Source organism: Vigna umbellata, chromosome 11 (assembly GCF_029865625.1).
Source record: "Vigna umbellata cultivar VRB3 chromosome 11, Vumbellata_1.0, whole genome shotgun sequence".
NCBI lineage: Eukaryota > Viridiplantae > Streptophyta > Magnoliopsida > Fabales > Fabaceae > Vigna > Vigna umbellata.
The window spans coordinates 21,194,872-21,216,872 of NC_142175.1; the positions used below are offsets into that span (position 1 = coordinate 21,194,872).

At 34.9% G+C, this 22,001-nt stretch overlaps 2 protein-coding genes across 2 annotated transcripts; both read left to right on the forward strand.

Moving 5' to 3' along the window:
* The first annotated feature begins 4,609 nt into the window (after positions 1 to 4,609).
* On the forward strand, positions 4,610 to 6,450 carry LOC148191161 (cytochrome P450 76T24-like). Its single transcript, XM_088101584.1, has 2 exons — positions 4,610 to 5,626; positions 5,695 to 6,450. The coding sequence occupies exons 1-2, from the start codon at positions 4,736 to 4,738 to the stop codon at positions 6,298 to 6,300; spliced, it is 1,497 nt and encodes a 498-aa protein (XP_087957710.1). The 5' UTR covers positions 4,610 to 4,735; the 3' UTR covers positions 6,301 to 6,450.
* A 14,918-nt stretch (positions 6,451 to 21,368) lies between these two features.
* On the forward strand, positions 21,369 to 22,001 carry LOC148191162 (uncharacterized). Its single transcript, XM_088101312.1, has 2 exons — positions 21,369 to 21,463; positions 21,518 to 22,001. Exons 1-2 carry the CDS (start codon positions 21,369 to 21,371, stop codon positions 21,999 to 22,001), a joined length of 579 nt encoding a protein of 192 aa, XP_087957438.1.

The window sequence follows — 22,001 nt, forward strand, 5'->3', positions numbered from 1 at the left end:
AAAGATTTCAAAAAGCTTTTAAAAGAACAAATTTTTTATAGGAATAACCAATTCACCCCTCCCCCTTGGTTGAGATTATTGGCTTAACTTTTTCTACAGTTTTAGGTTTTCTTTTAAGCTTTCTATAGAAGTTATTTTTTTTAGATTGTTTTATCATAGATTCATCAAATGAGGGTAGATATTATATATGTTGATGATTGATGAATATGGGGGTACATATGATACTACTTTAAGTAAGATATGAAGAGTTTAATGAATTTTGGTTGTTGGTATGATATTGATGCTTGGTGTAATTCCATGGACCTCATGGTGAGGCTCCATTGTGGTATTCTGTAGTTATATGTTTGACATAATTCATTGGTTCTCCTGATTAAATTTTAAGGTGGCGTTTAGTAGTGTGATGTATTGATGTAAGGACTCAGTCTTGGAAGTTATCTTGACGCTCCAATAATCACTCCATCTCAGGTAGAGAAGGGGATTATGTGGTGAGGAGTAGTAGGAGGTCATACTCTATGGTTTCATTCTTTTGCCACAAGTGGTAAACAAACTAATCTTGTGTGGTAGCTTGGGAGACAATTATTCTACAACAACAAATGTACAACTTGTCATAGTCTGACATCAATACATATATTTGGATGGTCAAGTCTTTGTATATATGGTTGCGCTTGTCTTGTGATTGAATGATATAATTTGTATATATGTCAAATGTTAAATTTTCATTTGTATGTTTTATTATTTGGTACTTTAGCTTACCCTTTGGTCTTTGTCTATTTGTGTGTTCTTGTTTCATCTTTTGTAATGATTACCTAAATAGTATTACCTTAAGAGATGTCTCTGGTGAGTAGGGACTAGGAAGAGGTAGAGCTAAGACGTAGAGTTTGGTTTCAAGTTTTATTCATTTTTCAAAATTCCTATTACACTTTTGGTTCAGTGTAATATCTTATAGTCGTGTATGATCTTGTATATCTTTTGGTATTATAAGTTATATATAGATATATGTAATAACATCTTATAGAGTTTTTTTGAGTTGACTGTTTTGTAATATTAATCGTGTGAATACTATAAAAATTGAAACGTTACAATATGCCCAAAAAAACAACTATAAAAAAAATAAAAGTAAAGCGAACACTAGTGCAGTCAGGGACAACGACAGCGGTTATTTTCGTCCATAGGCAGCGGTTCCTGAACCGAGGCATATAAAGACGAGGCAAAAAGTCTACAACCAAGGCAAAAAGTTATAGGATTTTACCTCGGTTTAAAGGAAACCGATGTAGATTTTTTTTTGGAAGGACTTTACGCCTCGGTTCCTTTTGAACCGAGCCAGTATCTCATGCATAAAGGTAACTTTGTCCATGCCCTGAATCCAGAATTAAAATAATAAAGCAAAGATCATGTCAGAGTTCCAATTTTCCACCGCTCACGGTACAAATTAATACAATCCATACTAAAAAGAAAATAAAAGAAAATAATAAAGCAAAGATCGTGTCAGAGTTCCAATTTTCCACCGCTCGCAGTACAAATTAATACAATGGGCCAAAAGCATATGAGAATTACAGCACAAATTTAATAAGCATGGGGTAACACAATTTGGAACTCTTAATCTACTGATGTAAAATAACATAAAAGCCTAACACAATATCTTCTGATCATATTTTTCTAAACATGATCGTCTTAGTACTTCTCTGATAAAAAAAATGTGAAGAAGATTATGTTTCTACTTTTTGTTTTTGTTTACAGTGTATATGATAAGGTATAAATTATCTTCTGGATACTAATTGATTTCTAGCTAATCATTTTATTTGAGCAGATTTCATGTCCCACTTTTAGCTTTTCCATGGTGATTGGTTCAGTGCCATTGTTGAACACAAAAAGATGAGCTTGCTTTAACACTACAAGTTGTGCATAAACTCGAGACAATATGATTGTCTTTCCTCCTGCTCCAAAACTTTCCACTACTAAGTGATTAATCTGTCATTTAGTAAACACAATCAAAACACTAATCAGTTCTAATAAATGTTACATGCAAAAAACCAAATAGAGTAATTGTTACATATTTGCACATACCAAACTCCTAAGAGAAATTTTCTTATCCTTTATCAAATCCAAGTCCACAAAGCCACCAAATGTCGGCTTATAAAAATCACCCTTTAAAGACGCCTTCATCTGTATAACATAATGAAAGAAAAAGTGAACTTGGGATTAGAAAATTCATACAGTATTTTAAGACGCCTCCTTTGTAAAGTGGTTCAAGTGTTGTTTTAGTGAGATATTTGCATGCTTGCAGCTTTAACACCTTCATGAAAGAGGAGAAAAAAAAGTAGCAGTATCAGCAAATGAAGATAATAAAAACAATAACACTAATATAAAATGCCAAATTATCAATAATGAAACGAAAGGGAAATGACAGATTGGAATTATGGAAATAAGATACCATGATAACAGTACACATTACTGATTATAAAAAAAAGGTATGATTGTTCTAAACCCATCTCATTAGCAATATTCGTGATTAAAAGAATGTACAAGAATAAGAAACCATGCTATGGTAACTCTAACCTTTAGCTGTAAACAAGAATAAAAACAGGTTGCAAGTTCACCAAGAAAGTGTATGATAAGTCAAGAACAATCAAATTTGGAAGACAAAATAAAGATCGAAGACCGTCTGAACCAATTGATGGGCATGACATCAGTATCAATGACTCAATCAGTGGGCATGAGACAGTTGTAGCAGATAAGCAATCATCAGTTAGTTGGCTAGAATTCCAAACAGTAAAAAGTCAATCAGCATTGCAGAAGAAAGAGTCTAGAGATGTTCAGAGAAAATGTTTTAGAAAGGATAAATAGGAAAATAATGTATAGATACCTGCAAAAGGAAGCATCGAGAGATGTTAAGAGTGGACAATTAATGAATGCTTCAGATAGTACACCACATCCTTTCAACTCAAGTGAAACCATATAAGGTGCTTCAATGCTGAGTGTACTCAATTTTGGACATATTCCTAAATTGAGAGATGAAAGACCAACCTGATAAGTGAGGCATGAAAAGAAAATACTTAGCCTACAGCTTATGTAAATCAGATTAACAAAAGTTCATCACATGCAAAACATAAATGCTTTCTACGGGGGAGCAAAACCTAGATATCTTACAAGCTTTATAGCTTGAAGAACACAGTCAGGAAAACAAACAAGCAGAAAACTTCATATTTTGTAGTTCATATCAATCTTCAGTAGTCGTGATTATTGATTTAGGAGTATGTCAAATATTCAAGCATGCATTATGGTCATACTGACAAAAAAATATCCCTAATTCCAATTCCATAAACAAAATCAAATCGCACAAATCCACAAACGCAGCACCAGAGCAACAAAACTCCAATCCTTCACCACAATGTCATCGAAATTAATCGACTAAATCAAGCAACCAAAACAGTGAATCAAAGAGGTATCCGCCATCAAAATCCGAATAATCGAAAACAGTAATAAGAAATAACAACAGCAGCAAAGAAAGCAGTCCCAACAGAAAATGACAAATCGAAGTTTGTAGAAAGAGTAATTGAATGGAAAAGAAAATAGACATTTCCTGGCCAGCGGTGTCCCAAATCTGAGCCTTGATGACCTTGGAATCGATATTCAAACTCTTGGTGGCGAACTCAACTCCTATGGTAGACTTGGACTCCAAATTGAACTCGTTTCGCGTGAAGCGCGAGAGAAGGTTGGACTTCCCTACGCCGGAATCGCCGATCAGAACCAGCTTGAAAAGGTAATCGTGGATTAGAACCCTAGGAGTTGTTATCGAGAAGCTGCTTCACTCCCAACAGCACAAACAACTTACCGTGGCTGCCACAACCACAACAGAGGTGCGACGACAGAGGCAGAGGTGCTACGAGTGAGGCGGAAGCGGAGGCGATTGCACGGCGACGAAGATGTTGGCAGCAGCGACGAGGCAGAGGGGAGAGGCGGCAACAATAGCCTGTGAGGAAGACGAAGCAGCAATGGCCTCAAGGAAGATGAAGAACGACTCTTGCATAAGGAAGAAGAAGGAGAACGCAAGAAAGAAGAAGAACGCGAGGCTGCGAAGAAGAGAATGAATAACGTAGGTTAAAATTTCTTAAGTTAACCAAGTGATACTACCTCGGTTATCAGCGCCCCGATGCCTAAGGTACTCAGAGAAAAATAAAAAAAAAAGTAAATGACAATTAATTCAAACGTTTATGCCTCGGTTAACATTATAACCGAAGCCTGTGAATCTTTTGACACCAGCTCCCAAGGACCCGAGGTAATAGTGATTTTTTAAACTGTTCAAAAAAGTAGATTTGAGGCCTTTATGTCTCGTCTCTCTCTCAACCGAGGCAATAGACATTTCCAGAAAAGGTGTGTTAGACAAAAGGTCCGACTTGCATAAAATAATGGTAATTATGCTTCGGTTTATTTTATAATCGAGGTAAAAGACCCTTTCTGCTTCGGGTGTCCTGGAACCGAGGCATAAACATTCGTTTTTATTACATTTATGCCACCGCATTTTTATATGCTTCGGTTTTGATAAAATCGAAACCTATATGGCGTTAAAAAGCAGATTTTTTACTAGTGGAATTCTGAACAATAATACTTTTTGTCAAGTAGCACGCACGTTTTTCACATGTATTTCACTATATACTCTGTTAGGTGAAGTTAAGCTTTGAATACCTCTCAGTGTCTCAAGAATCAATCTCTCAGTGCACACAAGAGAAGCAAAACAATGGAGTACCTTCTTCCACTTCTTCAAATCACTATAGTGTGTGTAACCATTCATGTACTCATCTCAACCTTCAAACCGATGAAAACCTCAAAATACCCTCCAGGGCCTCACCCTTTTCCCATCATAGGAAACATCTTGGAGCTTGGAAATCAGCCTCACCAAGCACTTACCAAACTTTCTCAAATTTATGGTCCTATTATGAGTCTCAAGCTTGGCAGTATTACCACCATAGTCATTTCCTCTCCACATGTTGCCAGAGAAGTACTGCAAAAAAAAGATCAAATTTTTTCCAACAGGACAACCCCAGATGCGGTTCGAGCTCTTGATCATCACACACTTTCAGTGGTGTGGACTCCACCTTCAGCACCGTGGAGGGCCCTTAGGAGAGTTTGTGCCACCAAAGTGTTCTCTTCCCAGCAGCTTCAGTTCACACAAGTTTGTCGACAAAGGAAGGTGCAAGAATTGATGGATTATGTCAAGGAAAGATGTCAGAAAGGTGAAGCCGTGGATATTGGTGAGACTTCCTTCACAACTGTGCTTAATTCCATATCAAACACTTTCTTCTCAATGGATTTAGCTCATTACGCTTCTGACAAGTCTCAAGAGTTCAAGGACATCATTTGGGGCATCATGGAAGAAGCTGGAAGGCCTAATGTTGTTGACTTTTTTCCAATCTTTCGCATGCTTGATCCACAGGGTGCTCGGAGAAGAATGAATGGTTACTTTGAAAAGTTAATTGCGTTTTTTGATGGACTCGTAGAAGAAAGATTGCGTTTAAGGGCATTAGAAAATGAAGCCAAGGCATGCAAGGACGTGTTGGATTCTGTGTTGGAACTCATGCTTGATGACAATTCACAAGTGACTCGCACTCATGTTCTGCATTTGTTTCTGGTGAGTGTGCGTGTGTGTAAAATTTTTATGTGATATATATTATTTTACTAATTGGCCACATATGTCAGGATTTATTTGTTGCTGGAATAGACACAACATCAGGCTCGATAGAATGGGCGATGGCTGAGTTGCTACGTAACCCAGAAAAGCTAGAAAAAGTGAGGGAAGAGCTTCACCAAGTCCTTGTCAAAGGTGAGCAACTAGAAGAATCACATATCTCAAAGCTTCCTTACCTACAAGCAGTGGTGAAGGAAAGTTTCCGCTTGCATCCACCTGCCCCAATGTTAGTGCCACACAAGCCAGAAGTTGATGTTGAACTATGTGACTTCATGGTACCTAAAAGTTCCCAAATTCTGGTTAATGTATGGGCCATGGGAAGAGATACAAGTATTTGGACAAACCCAGATGAATTCAGACCTGAAAGATTCTTGGAAAGTGACCTTGATTTTAAGGGTCAAGATTTTGAACTAATACCCTTTGGAGCAGGAAGAAGGATCTGTCCTGGATTGCCATTGGCTTCCAGAACTGTGCATATTGTATTGGCCTCTCTTCTATGCAACTATAATTGGAAGCTGAAAGATGGACAAAAGCTACAAGACATGGATATATCTGAGAAATATGGGATTACCTTGCATAAGGCACAACCTCTCCTAGTCATTCCAATCCAAGCGTAATATCTAGGAAGATTATATGTGTGGTGAAAATACTCTTGAAACCCTCTTTAGCATGCAGATGAATTAAAATAAGTGAATGAGTAGTAAAACGTTGTTTAAATTTATTATTTAAATTTTCGAGTTTGAATTTATTCAAAATTTTTATGATTAGATTATTCATATTAGATATATCAACTAAAATCTACTTGTAAATAATTTTCACATTAAAATTGAATTATGATTTATTTTTAATAAGTTAAAAGTTGATGATTAATATTAAATTAAATATTTTAAAAAACATTTAATTAAATATCTAATTAAATAATATTTTTAGTGGGTATATTTTTAGAAAAAGAAATTTCATATTAGAAAAAGTAACCATAACTTAGACCCTCTTTAAAAAAAATAACAGTGATCAATAAATAATTAAGAAAATACTGCACTGAAAAATTATGGTTATAAATACTGCACTGAAAAATTAATAACAGTAATCAATAAATAATTAAGAAAATAATCAAATTCATAATTTCTTGAAATTGAATTTTTAACATGAAAAATAATCTTATATTTTTTTCTTAAATTAAAAAATATATAAAATCTAATGATATAAAGAATTTGAGTCTTGAATAACTAAATTATGAATTTGTGAAAAGTAAATAGGTTTGAAAATTAAAGTAGACATAAGTTTATTTAGTGCGGCTAAACTCACTTTAACCATGATCCTAACTCACTTGACAAGGGACTTTGGGGATTGGGACTGTTTTTGGCCTCTACTTGAGTGACTTCCTAAAATGGGACTTTTGAAAGAATGGGTTAGGGTTAACCTATGGGTCATGGGTCAAGTTGACACCTCTAGTAATATGTTGCTTGGTAGATGGGCTTATCAGCACATTAAAGATGCCTCAGCAGGTGTTGGATGGTAAAAATCTATTTACCATAATGCTATACCCTTTTCTAGATCTTTCCATGTTGTGAAGGTTGATCTTTAGCAAGCTACCAACTAATGATATTTTGAGAAAGCAAGGGCTTTTATGATTCATCTTTTTTAGAATGTTGCGTGGCGAGTAGAATTTGGTCTTGGTTACTTGATCTACTAATGATTCCAATTCTTATTCACTCCTTGGATAATGTTTGGAAAATCTTTCACTTGGAATGGATTAGTAGGAATGAGATCATAATTGATAACAACAAGATGAACTATCTTGGCATTAAAAGTAGCACTTTTTTTCCTTTGTCAACATAGCTGGAACTTGTTGCTCTCATTCCAAGCATAATAATATACATGAGCTCTCTTTTGAAAATAATTTTCTATTGGAGCTAATTCCAAAAGTCAATTAAAGTTACTCAAGTACATTGGCAATTTCTTCCTATTGAATATGTATGCTCAAACAAAAGAAGCATATAATGTAAGTATTTGATAAAAGGCTCAAGAGAAAAGTATTATTGAGAATGAAGTTAAGCAATGTATGTTACTATGGAAGCAAAAATAGAGAAATATATACAAGGAAGGAAAACTAAAAACAGTTACAATAGAAGAAGAGATTTGTTTAGATCTTTATCACCCTCCCTCAAGATGAACATGGATATTATGCATGTTTAGCTTGGATACAATAGTGTTAAAAGGAGAAGGATAAAAAGACTTGGTGAAAAAGTCAACAACTTGATTGGCAGAAGACACATGAAGAATGAGACCATCTTGAAGCTTTTGTCTAGTAATGTGGCAGTCTATGTCTATATGTTTGGTTGTCTCATGAAAGGTGGGATTCTTGGCAATGTGGATAGCATAATTGTTATCACAATAGATTGAATAAGGAGTCGGGCACGATATATGTAAATCTTTTAAAAGATATTGTAGTCATTGCAGTTCACAAGTTAGAGAAGCTAAGGACTTGTATTCGGCTTACAAGAGGATTTGGAGACGGTGGTTTGTTTCTTTTGTTAGAAATGATGAGCTTTGTTTCTCAACACCAAGAGAGGGGGGGGGGGGGTGAATTGGTGTTTTATAAAAATACTCGCTTTTCAGATCTTTTTCGCAAATAGGATGAATCTTTAAACTTTTCCTGAACAGCAAGTAATGTGTATGCAATATAACAGTATGCATATTCGAATGATGACAGTATGTAATCGGTTAATGTAGAGAGATAGGGAGAAGAAAAATCAAACTCTGAGTTTTATACTGGTTCGGCCTCAATGCTTACGTCTAGTTTCCTTTCAATCAACCTGAGATTGAAAGCCAATTTGCACTATAGAGATCTGAGTTTTTACAACAAGGGCTTTACAGCGACTATACTGTCAAAATGTAATCACCTCTCTAACTCACTAATCTAATATAGCCAAATACAAAAACCCTGCAGCAAGAACAATCCTCTCCTGCAATCACCCCTTTGAGAACCCTTTCAAAGTACAAGAACTCCTCGTTCTTCTTCCTAGCAACACGCACAGGAACAACAAAACACAGATTACGAAACTTCTCCTAATTACACAATAAGCTCCTCAGTTGTACAGAAAGATCAGATTCTTCAAATCAGTCAAGCTTGTCTCTAAAGAAATCTTCAAGAATAGTGCACCACTTCAATTTCTTGTTTCTTGGAGCGTTTGATCACCTCTGTAAAACTTTTTAGCACAATCTAAATCAGATATGAAAATTTTAATCTCAATTGTCTTACAGAAATCCAATCAATGCGTCTATATATAGCTTTAGTCAATTCAGACGCAATTTAATCGATTACTCTCTTAATATAATCGGTTACATTAAATACTTGTAACAGATTTATAACCAATTAAGCTCCTTAACTGAATACGCAATTAATGTGAGCATTAAATAGTGTGATGTTTGGCTTTCTTCCCTTGAACAATTCGTAGGGAGTTAGTTTCAGCATTGATCTGATCACTGTTTTGTTCAGTACATAGCATGTTGTGCTTACAGCATCCGCTCAGAAGTATTTTGGTAAGTCTCTCTCATTGAGCATAGTTCTTGCCAGCTCTTCCAATGCTCTATTCTTCCTTTCCATGACTCTATTCTGTTGAGCGGTCCTTGGTGCAGAAAAATTATGAGAGATTCCCATTTTCGCACAGTAGTCATCAAACATTTCGTTCTAGAATTCTTTGCCATGATCACTCCTTATGGATTTTATTCTGAGTTCCTTTTCATTTTGTATTACAGCAGCAAATTTCTTAACACCCTGAAAGTTTCACTTTTGGCAGAAATAAAGAAAGTTCAGGTATAACGAGAGTAGTCATCAACGATCACCAAACCATACAAATTACCACCGAGACTCCTGACTCTAGAGGGACCAAACAAGTCCATATGCAATAATTCAAGAGGTGTGGTAGTAGACATTTCTCTTTTAATTTTAAAAGACATTCTTGTTTGTTTGCCTTTTGTATAGACGTCACATAATCTTTCAGAAGCATAACGAATGTTTGGAAGACCAATAAAAAGATCTTTAGACACAAGTTTTTTTAACTGGCCCATATTAATGTGAGCTAATCTTTTGTTCCATAACCATGCACATCTTCTTTAGACATAAGACATACAACAGACTTGAATGATGTTTTTCTAAGGTCAATTATATATATATATATATATATATATATATATATATATAGTTGTATCTCTTTCCTATTAATAACAATTCATCTGTTGAACCATTGCTTATCAGACAGTACTTTGGTTCAAACGTTATTTTCAGACCTTTATCACACAATTGGCTAATACTAAGCAGATTATGTTTCAAACCTTCAACAAGCAGTACATTATCAACTTCATATGTAGAAGGTGTTTGAATTTTACCAATATCGATGATTTTACCCTTATTACTATCACCATAAGTGACATGACCAATAGTCATGTGAGAGATGCTTATGAATTTTGTTGGATCTCTTGTCATGTGCCTTGAACATCTGTTATCCAGATACCACATGGATCCCTTTGCTTCTTGTTCTAAACACGCTTTCGTTGTGTCAGACTTGGCCATCATGATGAGATCAGTCCTTGATCTTCTTTTTATCATCATTTTGATGCTCGTCAGCTTTCTTCTTGCTGAGCAATCTAGTAAATCTTTCAGCTTGCAAGTTTAACCTTTCAACTCTAGGTTCTAGTCTATTTACACCATCTTTCCTGGTTCGCAATAAACCTGCTTCAAAAGACTAAAAAAAACCATTAGTGATTGAATTGCACTTATCATTACAAGTAACATGCACACACTCAAAAACAAATTCACTCTTCCTCAGTGTTTGAGAAACAAACGCCATCTCAGGATCGAACAACCGATTCGATAAAAAGGTCAATCGATTTGTTTTTCAAAAAAATTTCGAAAACCAGCTCTGGTGCCAATTGTTAGAAATAATGAGCTTTGTTTCTCAACACCAAGAGGGAGGGTGAATTGGTGTTTTATAAAAATACTCGCTTTTCAAATCTTTTTCGCAAATAGAAAGAATCTTTAAACCTTTCTTGAACAAAAAGAAATGTGTATGCAATATAATAGTATGCGTATTTGAATGATGACGGTATGTAATCGATTAATGCAGAGAGATAGGGAGAAGAAAAATCAAACTTTGAGTTTTATACTGGTTTGGCCTTAATGCCTACATCCAGTCTCCTTTCAATCAACCTGAGATTGAAAGACAATTTAAACTATAGAGATGAGTTTTTACAACAAGGGCTTTACAGCGACCACACTATCAAAATGTAAATCACCTCTCTAACTCACTAATCTAATATAGGCAAATACAAAAACCATGCAGCAAGAACAATCTTCTCAAAGTACAAGAACTCCTTATTCTTCTTCCTGGCAACATGCACAAGGAACAACAACAAACAGATTGCGAAACTCTCCTGACCACACAAGCACCTCAATTGTGCAGAAAGATCAAATTCTTCAAATGAGTCAAGCTTGTCTCTCATGAATAGTCCACCACTTCAATTTCTTGTTTCTTGGAGCGTTTCATCACCTCTAAACCATTTTAGCACAATCTAAATCATTATGAAAATGTTAATCTCAATTGTCTTTCAAAAATCCAGCAATGCGTCTATATATAGTTTTAGTCAATTCAGACGCAATTTAATCGATTATTCTTTTAATCTAATCGGTTAGATTAAATACTTGTAACTATTTATATACAATTAAGCTCCTTAACTGAATACGCAATTAATGCAATCGATTTACATTTAATGCTTAGTGAACACATTTAAAAATATGGTCGTTGAAACAGTTAGGACAAGCATGAAATAATTTTCAAATTAATAAAAGACTTAATTGAATACATAATCCATGTAATCAATTAAGCTTCAACACTTAGCACATTTTTGAAAATTTTTTCTTTCTAATTCACAACACAACACATTTGAAAAAGATATTTGCAAACACACGTGTTTTAATCGATTCACCAATTAATGTAATCGATTCAAAAGAAGTTGTTTTGCCTTAGTTTAAAAACACAAGTTGTGTGATGACCTGAATCGATTTAGTCATTCAGATATGCTTTTGTACATATGATTTCCTTTGATCAAAACATACAGTATGCATACACAGAGATGATCACTTTACTAACACAATATGCAACAATCAACATATTATATGTTGAACACTTGTGACAATCACAATATGTGCATATTTCACAATAATCATAAACACATACAACATATGACATATACCACAATACATATTCATGTGTTTTTATTATCAATGTGTTGTCATCATCAAAAACCACTATCACAGCGATTGGTTCCAGCTATCACAGTNACCCTTTTCGAAAAGTTTGTCAGTTGAAAAGTCAGATTTTCAGAGAGATGTTATTTCTGTATAAGACTTTTGTCTAGTTTGATTTTTGCATAGTTGAATTTTCTACGTTCTGAATGCGGGTTGTCTAGTGTTATTGGGCTTTCACACTCACAGGTTCTTATTTTAATGTTTAAAGTTTACTTTTTAATAGGATCATATAATTTTGTAGCGGGTTGTAAAATTTTTTATGTTGGATATGTTATTATTTCAATGCTTATTAATTGTGTGATTAAATTGAATTAACCTTAATTTCCCGTTAAATGATCAATACAAAAATCATTTTTTTATTGCAATTTTGTAGAAAATTTCATAATATTTATGTACGGATCGAAATTGGATTACTTTACCACGTATTAGTGGTGAGTATGAGAGAGGGGCAAATAAATTTATACAATTTGCACAACGTAATGAGAGTAGAAGTGATGATGAAGTGAAGTTTATATGTCCTTATGTCAACTATTTGAATGGGAGAAAGTTGAACGCAACCCAAATTACGGAATATCTTATTTATGATGGTTTCCTACGATGTTATACAACATGGGTATGACATGACAAAGAAATACACTTTCCGACGGTCTCCCAAATTGAAAATGTTATTGATTCCACCATGGAAGATCAATCAGAAGAAGACAAATTAGAATACATGATCTGTAGTGTTGGTGTAGAAAAGTTTGCCCAAGCTCATGTGTATGAGATGATGTCCATTGATGCGACAACTCCTTTGTATGTTGGTTCAAATAAGTTCACATGGTTGTCAATGGTGTTAAGGCTCATGAATTTGAAGGCAACCAATGGATGGAATGATAAGAGCTTGACGCTGTTGAATGAAATGTTGCGAGATGGAAATACACTACCCACTCGTAATTATGATGCGAAGAAAATTCTTTGTCCGATGGGTATGGAATATAAAAGGGTACATGCATTTCCTAATGACTACATTTTATATAGGAAATATTTGAATTTTGGAAAAAGTGTCCAAAATATGGCTTATCATGTTACAAGTTAAAAACAACAGTGAAGATAATGGTCAGATACAAAAAATGGTTCTGCTTTGAAAGTAGTTTGGTACCTTCCAATTATGGCCAAACTTAAGCGTTTGTTTGCGAATCCAAAGGATGTTAAAAACCTTAGATGACATGCAGATGAGAGAACAACTGTCAGGTTGCTTCCTCATCCAGCTGATTTAGAGAAATGAAAAAATATTGATCAACAGGTCCCCAAATTTAGTCAAGAATGTAGAAATCTTAGGTTTGATTTCGCCACTGATGGAATGAACCCATTTGGTAATTTAAGTACCAATCACAATTGTTGGCTAGTTATATTAATAATTTACAACTTATCTCTTGGATTGTGCATGAAGAGAAAGTACATGATGTTGTCTATGATGATATCTAGTCCAAAGTAGTCTGGAAATGACATAGATATTTATTTCAGCCCACTAGTTGAAGACTTAAAGTTATTGTGGGTTGATGGGGTTGAAATATTTGATGCCTACGCTTCTCAATGCAATGTTATTTTGCACCATTAATAACGTCCCAGCTTACGGTAATTTGTCACGATAAATGTCAAGGGTCATAAAGCACGTCCTATGTGTGAAGAAAACACTGCAACACATCAATTGAAACACGGAAGAAAGATGATGTATCTGTGTCATCGAAGATTTTTAAAATGTAATAATCCATATTAAAGGTTAAAAAAAACATTCAAATTCTGACCTTCAAATTCTTGAAAAGTTAATAAAGTACATCATGTATTTGGGAAAGCATCCAAGTCATTTGTAACGAGTCCTTGGAAGAAGAAATCAATATTGTTTTATTTTTCATATTGGTCCAAGTTAGATGTTAGACATTGCATATATGTGATGCATGTAGAGAACAATGTGTGTGACAGCCTGATTGGTACACTACTCAACATTAAGGGAAAAACAAAAGATGGAGTGAATGCTCGTTTGTATTTGGTGGATATGAAGATTCGAGAAGACTTGGCACCAAGAGAGGTTGGTAAACGTACTTATTTTCCCCCCACATGTTACACAATATCCAGATAGGAGAAGATAAGTTTTTGTCTTTGTTTAGATAGTGTGAAGGTACCATAAGGACACTCTTCAAATATTAAGCGTTTAATGTCGATGTAGGACTTAAAGTTTGTTGGCATGAAGTCTCACGATTGGCACATCTTAATGCAACAATTGTTACCAGTGGCTATTCATGGAATTTTGCCCAAAAATATCAAGCAGATCATAACTCGATTATGTTTATTTTTCTCGTCAATTTGTAGTAAAGCTGATACGCTGTTGTTGAAGCTATCAAATTAATACTACTTTTCAACGCAACTTCAATATTGCCAAGTAGTATTCAAGAAAGTAGATAGAGTTAAAGTAACCCTGAGTCGTCTCCCAACGAATATGGAATTGTCTTTCAATATTTGAATCTTATGTATGAAATGCAATGTTCAAGAATAAAAGTAATGTTTGGAGAATGTTTAAAGAACAAATAAGAAACTTAAAAATGATTATAATGAAATAGGCTAATTCCACTGCTTTTCCAAGATAGATTCATCATCGGTTATTCATAAATCATTGTTCAATTGATTATTGTTCAAGTTTCAAATTAATTAAAGTACATTCTTAATTAATTTGAGGGCGATCATGCAATTAACCAAAGTAAATTCTCAATTAAATGCAAAACCTTTCTAGATTATTCACAATAAATTCAACCAAAGTACATTCTCAATCAAATTCTATTGTGTTTAATCTTACCTATTCTTAAATCTCCTAACCAAGTTAAAAGCTAATCAATCAAAGTAAGTACTCAATTGATTATAGTTGAAATTATTACTACCAATCAAAGTACATTCTCAATTGATAGTAAAAACCATTTAATCATATGATAGATAATTATAACATAATTTGGAAGATATTTTCTGTTGATATTCATAAATTAAATTAATTCAACAATTGAATTTTATCTTTTATCTTTTATGACTTTCCAAAATTGCACAAATGCCCTGAAATTTCCTCTATCTGCACTTTAGCCCCTTCAGAATTCTCCAAAATTGCACCAGAACCCCTGTTGACCAGCTTTGACCAGACTTAAGCAGTGTTGACCAACTTTGACTGAGGAAGGCGCAGCCAATGAGAGCTTGCCATGTGGCAGCCCTCTTTCTCACCCAATTAGGGTTTCAGATTGGGGAAAGGGCTTCCCCCTTTGCTCTTGCGTCCTCATGAGGAAAAGAGGAAGGGCTTCCGACATTGTTGTCGCGAACTGCTGGACTATTTGGTTTCTTTTCTTGTAGGTCTGGCATTGATGCAGGTTCCCATGGTGCTCGAAGATGAAGACTGGAGGTAGAATTGATCTTGCGATGGCATTGGTTGTGCGGATACTAACGACTTTGGGTGATTATGGTTATGCATGGAAGAAGCTGGTGGCGCGGTGGCGTGGTGTCCTGACAAGAGAGATCGCGTTTCATGGTGGCGTGATGTTGTTCGCGATGGTGCTGTGGGGAAGATGATGGATGGTTCGAGATTGGCGAACTCGCAAGGAGAGGCGCGATAAAGATCGCGATTGAGTTTCTGGATTTTTGGATTTGCAGGTCTGAGATGATGATTGGCCGTAGAAGAAGGTGGTGTGCGGCATGCGGTGGCTATGTAGGTTGCTAGGTTGAAGCAGTGGCGGCATTGCTGGCGCGATGGAGAAGAAGATGAAGATGTGATGGCGTTGTTCTGAGGATGGTTGCGACAAGGTGGTGACAGAGTGATGCATTATGCGTCGCGACGGAGGTTGACGGTGGTGACGGTTGATGGTAGCCACTGGCGGCGGCGCATAGGAGGATTAGGAATTAGGGTTTCAGTGGGTGGAATATGATGATGATGTGGCAGAGGAGGGTGATGTGGCAGCATGTGGTTGGATAACACTTAGGGTTTTAGATTGCCACATGGCATGATCTGGTGAAGTCTAGTTTAGGAGGGGTGTGTATAGGAAACTTAGGGAGGTGTAGGAGAAAAGGCTTAGTGTTTGGGCTTACTTGTTGGGCCTATTTCAGAAATAGGAGTGTATGTAGGGAAATTTAGGAGGTGCAAGGGTAAAGCCTGTCTGTTTGGCCCCTTTGTATATTTTTTTCGAAACAAAATCTGATTTTGGGCCTTGAATTGCCATTTGGACCAATAAAACTTATATTTCAGCTGCAAAAATAAATATAAGAATATCCAAGAATAATTTATGCGCTAAAATTCACCTTTTACGTCTCTTTTAATTCCCAAACCCAACAATTTCAATCATCACAAATTCACTTAAAATCAACCATTTAAGCACAATTATCCCGTCAAAATTTTAATTTTAAAACATAAAAGTGGGTATAAATATGCACTCATCAAAAGCCATTGATCCTACAAAATTAGATGAGCTTCAAGGCGAGATTGTTATCATCTTGTGTCAGCTAGAGATGTTTTCCCCCCTATCTTCTTTTGACATCATGGTACATTTACTTGTTCATTTGGTTAGAGAAATCTAGTTGTGTGGACTAGTATACTTAAGATGGATGTATCCTATTGAGCATTATATGAAGATTTTGAAAGGGTATGTCAAAAATCCATATCGTCCTGACGGTTTAATGATTGAAAGGTATATTTTTGAAGAAAGTATAAGTTTTGTTCAGATTACATGACTAAAACAAATCCAATATGAGTTCCTCGTACATCATGGTTGAATAAATGTTCTACAAGTAAAATCATCCGAGGTGTGAATGTGGTGACGAAAGATCGCGAAGAATTGTTGCAAGCGCATCAATACATATTGAACAACATAGATGAGGGTGATTCCTTTTTTGAAAGCACACAAAGCCATTACAAAGGATAAAAATCCAAGATAATAAGAGAAATGACATTGGATGGCGCATAAAAAAACATTGATGTCTTGGTTCAAATTCGAAGTTGACAAAGTGTCACACTCTTCTGAGACTTTGTTGTGGCTTGCAAATAGTTTAAAGTGTGTTGTTCTATGTTGTCCAAGTTGTGAAATCAATAATTGCACATACTATACGAAGACTTTGGATGATAAAAGAACAATACAAAATAGTAGAGTCAATCTAGAAGCTAAATCACTTTAATTTTCCACATCCAAAGATCAAAATCTCTTAGATCAATGAGATATTATGGTATAATATAAGAGATATGGATGGTTGATTACACTATGTTTTCTATTCCATTGTTCAAATGTATGTGGTTTGACAATATTATGTTTTCATGTTTATATCTATTTTGATAGATATATGGCTGACTATCCACATCCATCAGGGGATGAAGCTCCTCCATCTAGACCCACTAGAGGAGGCACCAGGTTGAGGCAACTGATGGTCAGAAGAAATAATGGTCAGAGGACACCTATGGATGTTATTGTGATCACTGGTGTGACATTTGGCCCAAGTACAAATGTCTTTACATTATATCTAGGAGTATTGGCACGTGACAGAATATATATCCTCACTCCATCTTTTGATCATATGTTTGAAGTTGATCAGAACATAATATGGAATGACCAATTGGTAAGTTAATTATTATCATTTGATTTACGCTTTGTTTATATTGATAATTTTGTATTGATACAAATTTATTTTTATTATTGCAGATGACATTTGAGATTCCAAATGTTACGACACTTAGAAATAAATGTTCATCCTCTATTGCTGAAAATTTTTGGAGTTTTAAGACTAAATTGACCTCGAGATATATCTTTGAAGCAAAGAAAAATGAGCCTTCATGTGCTAAATATAAGACAATTGACGAAGAGAGTTTGTATCAATTTCAGAGAATCGAACATTAGAGGCATGGCATGTTAGTATAATTCATATTATTCAATTCTTCATTAACAATTATATATCATATGAACTAATTCATTATGTCAAAGGAAAAAAAAGGACAAAAGCACAAGGTATAATTGCTAAAAATAAATACCCCCACTTATTATCTCGTGGTGGAAATAAGAAGCTTGAAGAGAAAATCCTCAAGCAAAAGACAGAAGGTAAACCCCCACTTCTTGAGGGTGGTAGTCCCTAGCCTCCTTCACCACCATCAGGACATGAGAAGTGGAAGTTAGCCCATCTAAGACAGCACGAGAAATATCAGCAAGAATTGTAAGATATCACTTATCCTATAATAATAATAATTTTATTATACATATTACTTTGAAGTTTTTAAAGAATATTAGTGTTTTTTATGTTACAAGACTCCTTGGTTGAGCAAAGCTCCCAAGGCCAATTCACTCTAGAAGATCGTCATGATATTCTTACTACTACAATTGGACGACCTAAGCACCCTGGACGAGTGCATGCTGTTTGAACTAATGTAGACATTAAAGATTATTTTGGAAGCTCCTCGCACCACACTTCATACACACACAACCAAGAGTATGAAGAAAGGTTGACACAAGAGATCACAAAGAAGATTAGGTCACAATTGTATGATGAAGTCACTTTAGAAGTGACTGAAAGAATTATGCGCCAGTTTCACCAGCAATTTGAGAGTTATGGGATGCTTTCACAACCATCTCCTATGGCAAAACATGTTGTGCTTCCTGTAGGTAAAATTAATAAACATTTTTGTTCAATAATTTATTATTTGTATGAGCTAACATTTCCTCTGATAGGTAGAAGCAGTAAAGGAAGTTGTTTAGCTCGAGTCGTCCTAGAGGATGACATGGACCACACTTGTCCATGTCTCCTATATGTTTTAGATGGTAATGGGATGATGCTGACGACTCGTGGAACAATGTTTCAGGTAGCGACTCTTGTTGTTTGCATGGAGCTATCAAAGGATGAGGTCAAAGTCTCAGTAGATGACATTATTGATGAGTCATTATTTTGTCTTATTCACTTAGCTTTCCACACCAAATGTAATTAGTGAATTGTGCTTAATTGTTCAATATTTCCTCACTTTTTATATTTGGGCTTAATTTGACAATTAATTCTTATTTTAATTAATTTGAATTATCTGAGCTTAATTATTCCCGTTATTATTTTCAGGGCAATTTTAGGATTATATTTTGGGACTCCAAAAAAGTTGCCACGTCAACAACCATTTTCCACATCAGCATTTTAGTTTAATTGCAATATCAATTTCGTTTTCTTTTTTTTTGGGTTAAACTTAGCACTATTGGACCTATTTTTGGTCAATTTGGTTAAAGCTCATTTTAGGGGTTGACTTGCTAACCTAAGGTGGAGTGCCCAACAGCTCTCTATTGCATTTTACACTTAAAAAACATATACTATTGTTCCATTGAAGCTCTTGGATGTGAAGAATGCTCCCTTAGGTTTTGCTTTATTTCTTTGTAATTTTTCATTGTTCCTTATTCAAATTTCCTTTGTTGATTAGTAATTTATAGTTTGCGTTCTTGATATTCTTCGTTTCCAAATCCAATTCGATTTTCATTTGCCATTCCAATGTCATTTTACAATTTCAATTCAGTTTCGATTTTTGTTTATTCATAATTCGTTCTACTTTTCATGTGTTTTTTGTTCTCCCATTTTGGCCGAGTTTCGTTTTTTGTTTGTAACAGGTTTTGCTTAAACAATTTGGTTTCCATTTACATTTTATTCTTGTTTCGTTCTCAATTTGGATTATAAATTTTGTTCCAGGTCCTCTGCATTTTCGTTTGAGATTTACTAATGTACATAATTCGTTTTTATTGGTTGCAATTGGTTGTAATGGAAGCTTAAATCTGTTGGGTTGGTAATTATGAAGATTGTGATGTTTCCTTGAGATTATTGGACTATTATTGTGATTATATTCCTAATTGCTCTGTCACATATGAAATATGTTATGTGCGGTTCAATTTGGTTCACGCTGTTGAGATTGTTGATAGGAAGAGCACTGGTTTAGCTGAACCTACAATCTCAGAGCTTCTGGTTTTTAATGATGACAACATAATTAATAACACATATGTTGTTTATGTGTTACATGTTCTATTGCTTACATGCTATATGTTTTAATCAATATGTAAATCTGTTTAAAAGCATTGAGAACATGATTGTGTTGATACATTGCATTTCACTATGCTATATACTTGATTTTATTAGTGAATGCATGTCTGATGTTTTATAGAAGGAAAACCACAAACACTTATGTTGAACTTTTCATTGTGTAGCAAAACAATAGTTTTAAGTCGACTTCATTATGGGGTGAGTCGATTAAAACTCGTGGCTTTGCACAAACTTTTTCAAAGTGTGTTGTGAGTATTTTCAAAGAGAAAGTTTTTCAAAACTTTGTTTAACTGTGTTAAATACTCGATTACATGAAACCTGCATTCGACTAAGTTTGTTACAATTTTGAAATTCTGTTAATGCTTGAGTTAAATGTTACAACGACTATATTTTTGAATATGTTGACCAAACATTTATTGTGATTCGACTACACTAATTGTCCATTCAATTAACTGCATTGACTACTGCTAACTGCTATAACAAAATTGCTATATTCGACTCCATTAGTAGCTTAGTCGATTAAAATGCGTCAAAATTGTGAAAATCTATAAATTGACGAGAATTTGATTTCTGTAAGAACTTTTGTGAATCTAACAGTTTGTGATATATTTTGCAGAAAGTGCATTCTTACAAGAGAAAGAGCTCCAAGAAACAAGAAGTGACCGTGGTGATCATTTACTTGTGGATTCTTGAAGAGCAAGTTAACTGCACTTACAGAGGCTACAATCTTGTAAAGATTGGATTGAGGTTTCCCTGTTGTGATTACAGGAAAAAGAGCGTGTTACGTTCTTGACTTTAAGGGTGGCTCAAAGGGTTTGGCATCAAGAGAGGGGATTCTTGTTGCTAGTCTATTTTGTATATGCCTATATTTTGATTAGAGGGTTAGAGATGTGTTTTATATTTTTGACGTGAGGTCGCTATAAAAACCTTGTTGTAAAAACCTTGTTGTAAAAACCTTGATCATTATAGTGCATTGGCTTCCTGTAGTTGGAAGGACACTGGATGTAGGCTTGGCCGAACCAGTATAAAAACTCAGCGTTTGATCTATCTATCCCTGCACTTTTTATTCAGTCGACTTCTTACTGTATTTAATCGATTATATTTCCACTGCATAAACAAATATGTTTCCTTGCGTTTCAGGAAAGCTTATAAAGGCATCCACTTTGCCAAAAAGATTTAAAGAAAACTTTGTTTTTACATTTCACCAATTCACCCCCTCTTGGTGTGAGAAATTAAGCCAATCTATTTTCAAAAATATGCACCAGAGCTGGTTTTCATAAGATATTTGAAAAACAAGTCGATTATCTTTTTCTTTAAACCGACTGATCCTGAGAAATGGCTTTAAATTTTCAAACCTTTGGTGAAGATGCATCCACAAATAGACCACCACTATTTGCTGGAGAAAATTATGCTTTCTGGAAAATTAGGATGTAAATCTTTCTTGAATCCGTGGATAACGGAATTTGGGATGCAACTCTAAACAGTCCATTTGAGCCAACTCATGTTGTAAATGGAAAAACTGTTTTGAAAAACTTTTCTGAGTGGACTCAAGATGAGAATCGAAGAGCTCAATATGATGATAAGGCTAGAAATGTTATTGCTTCTACACTAACCATGGATGGATTTTTCAAGATATCACAATGCAAGACTGCCAAAGAAATGTGGGAGGTTCTTGAAGTGACACATGAAGGAACGAATGAAGTGAAAAGGGCCAGAAAGAATTCTCTCATACAAGAATATGAGTTATTCAGAATGAAGGCTAGTGAGACGATCTACGAGGTACATAAACAATTCACACACAGAGTCAATCACCTCATGGCTCTCAGGAAAGTGTTTGAGAAAGAAGAAATCAACATAAAGATCTTGAAAAGCCTCAATAGAAACTGGAAACTAAAAGTCACTACTATATCTGAATCAAGAGATCTTACAAGCATGAATATGGCAACCCTGTTTGGCAAGCTAAGATAA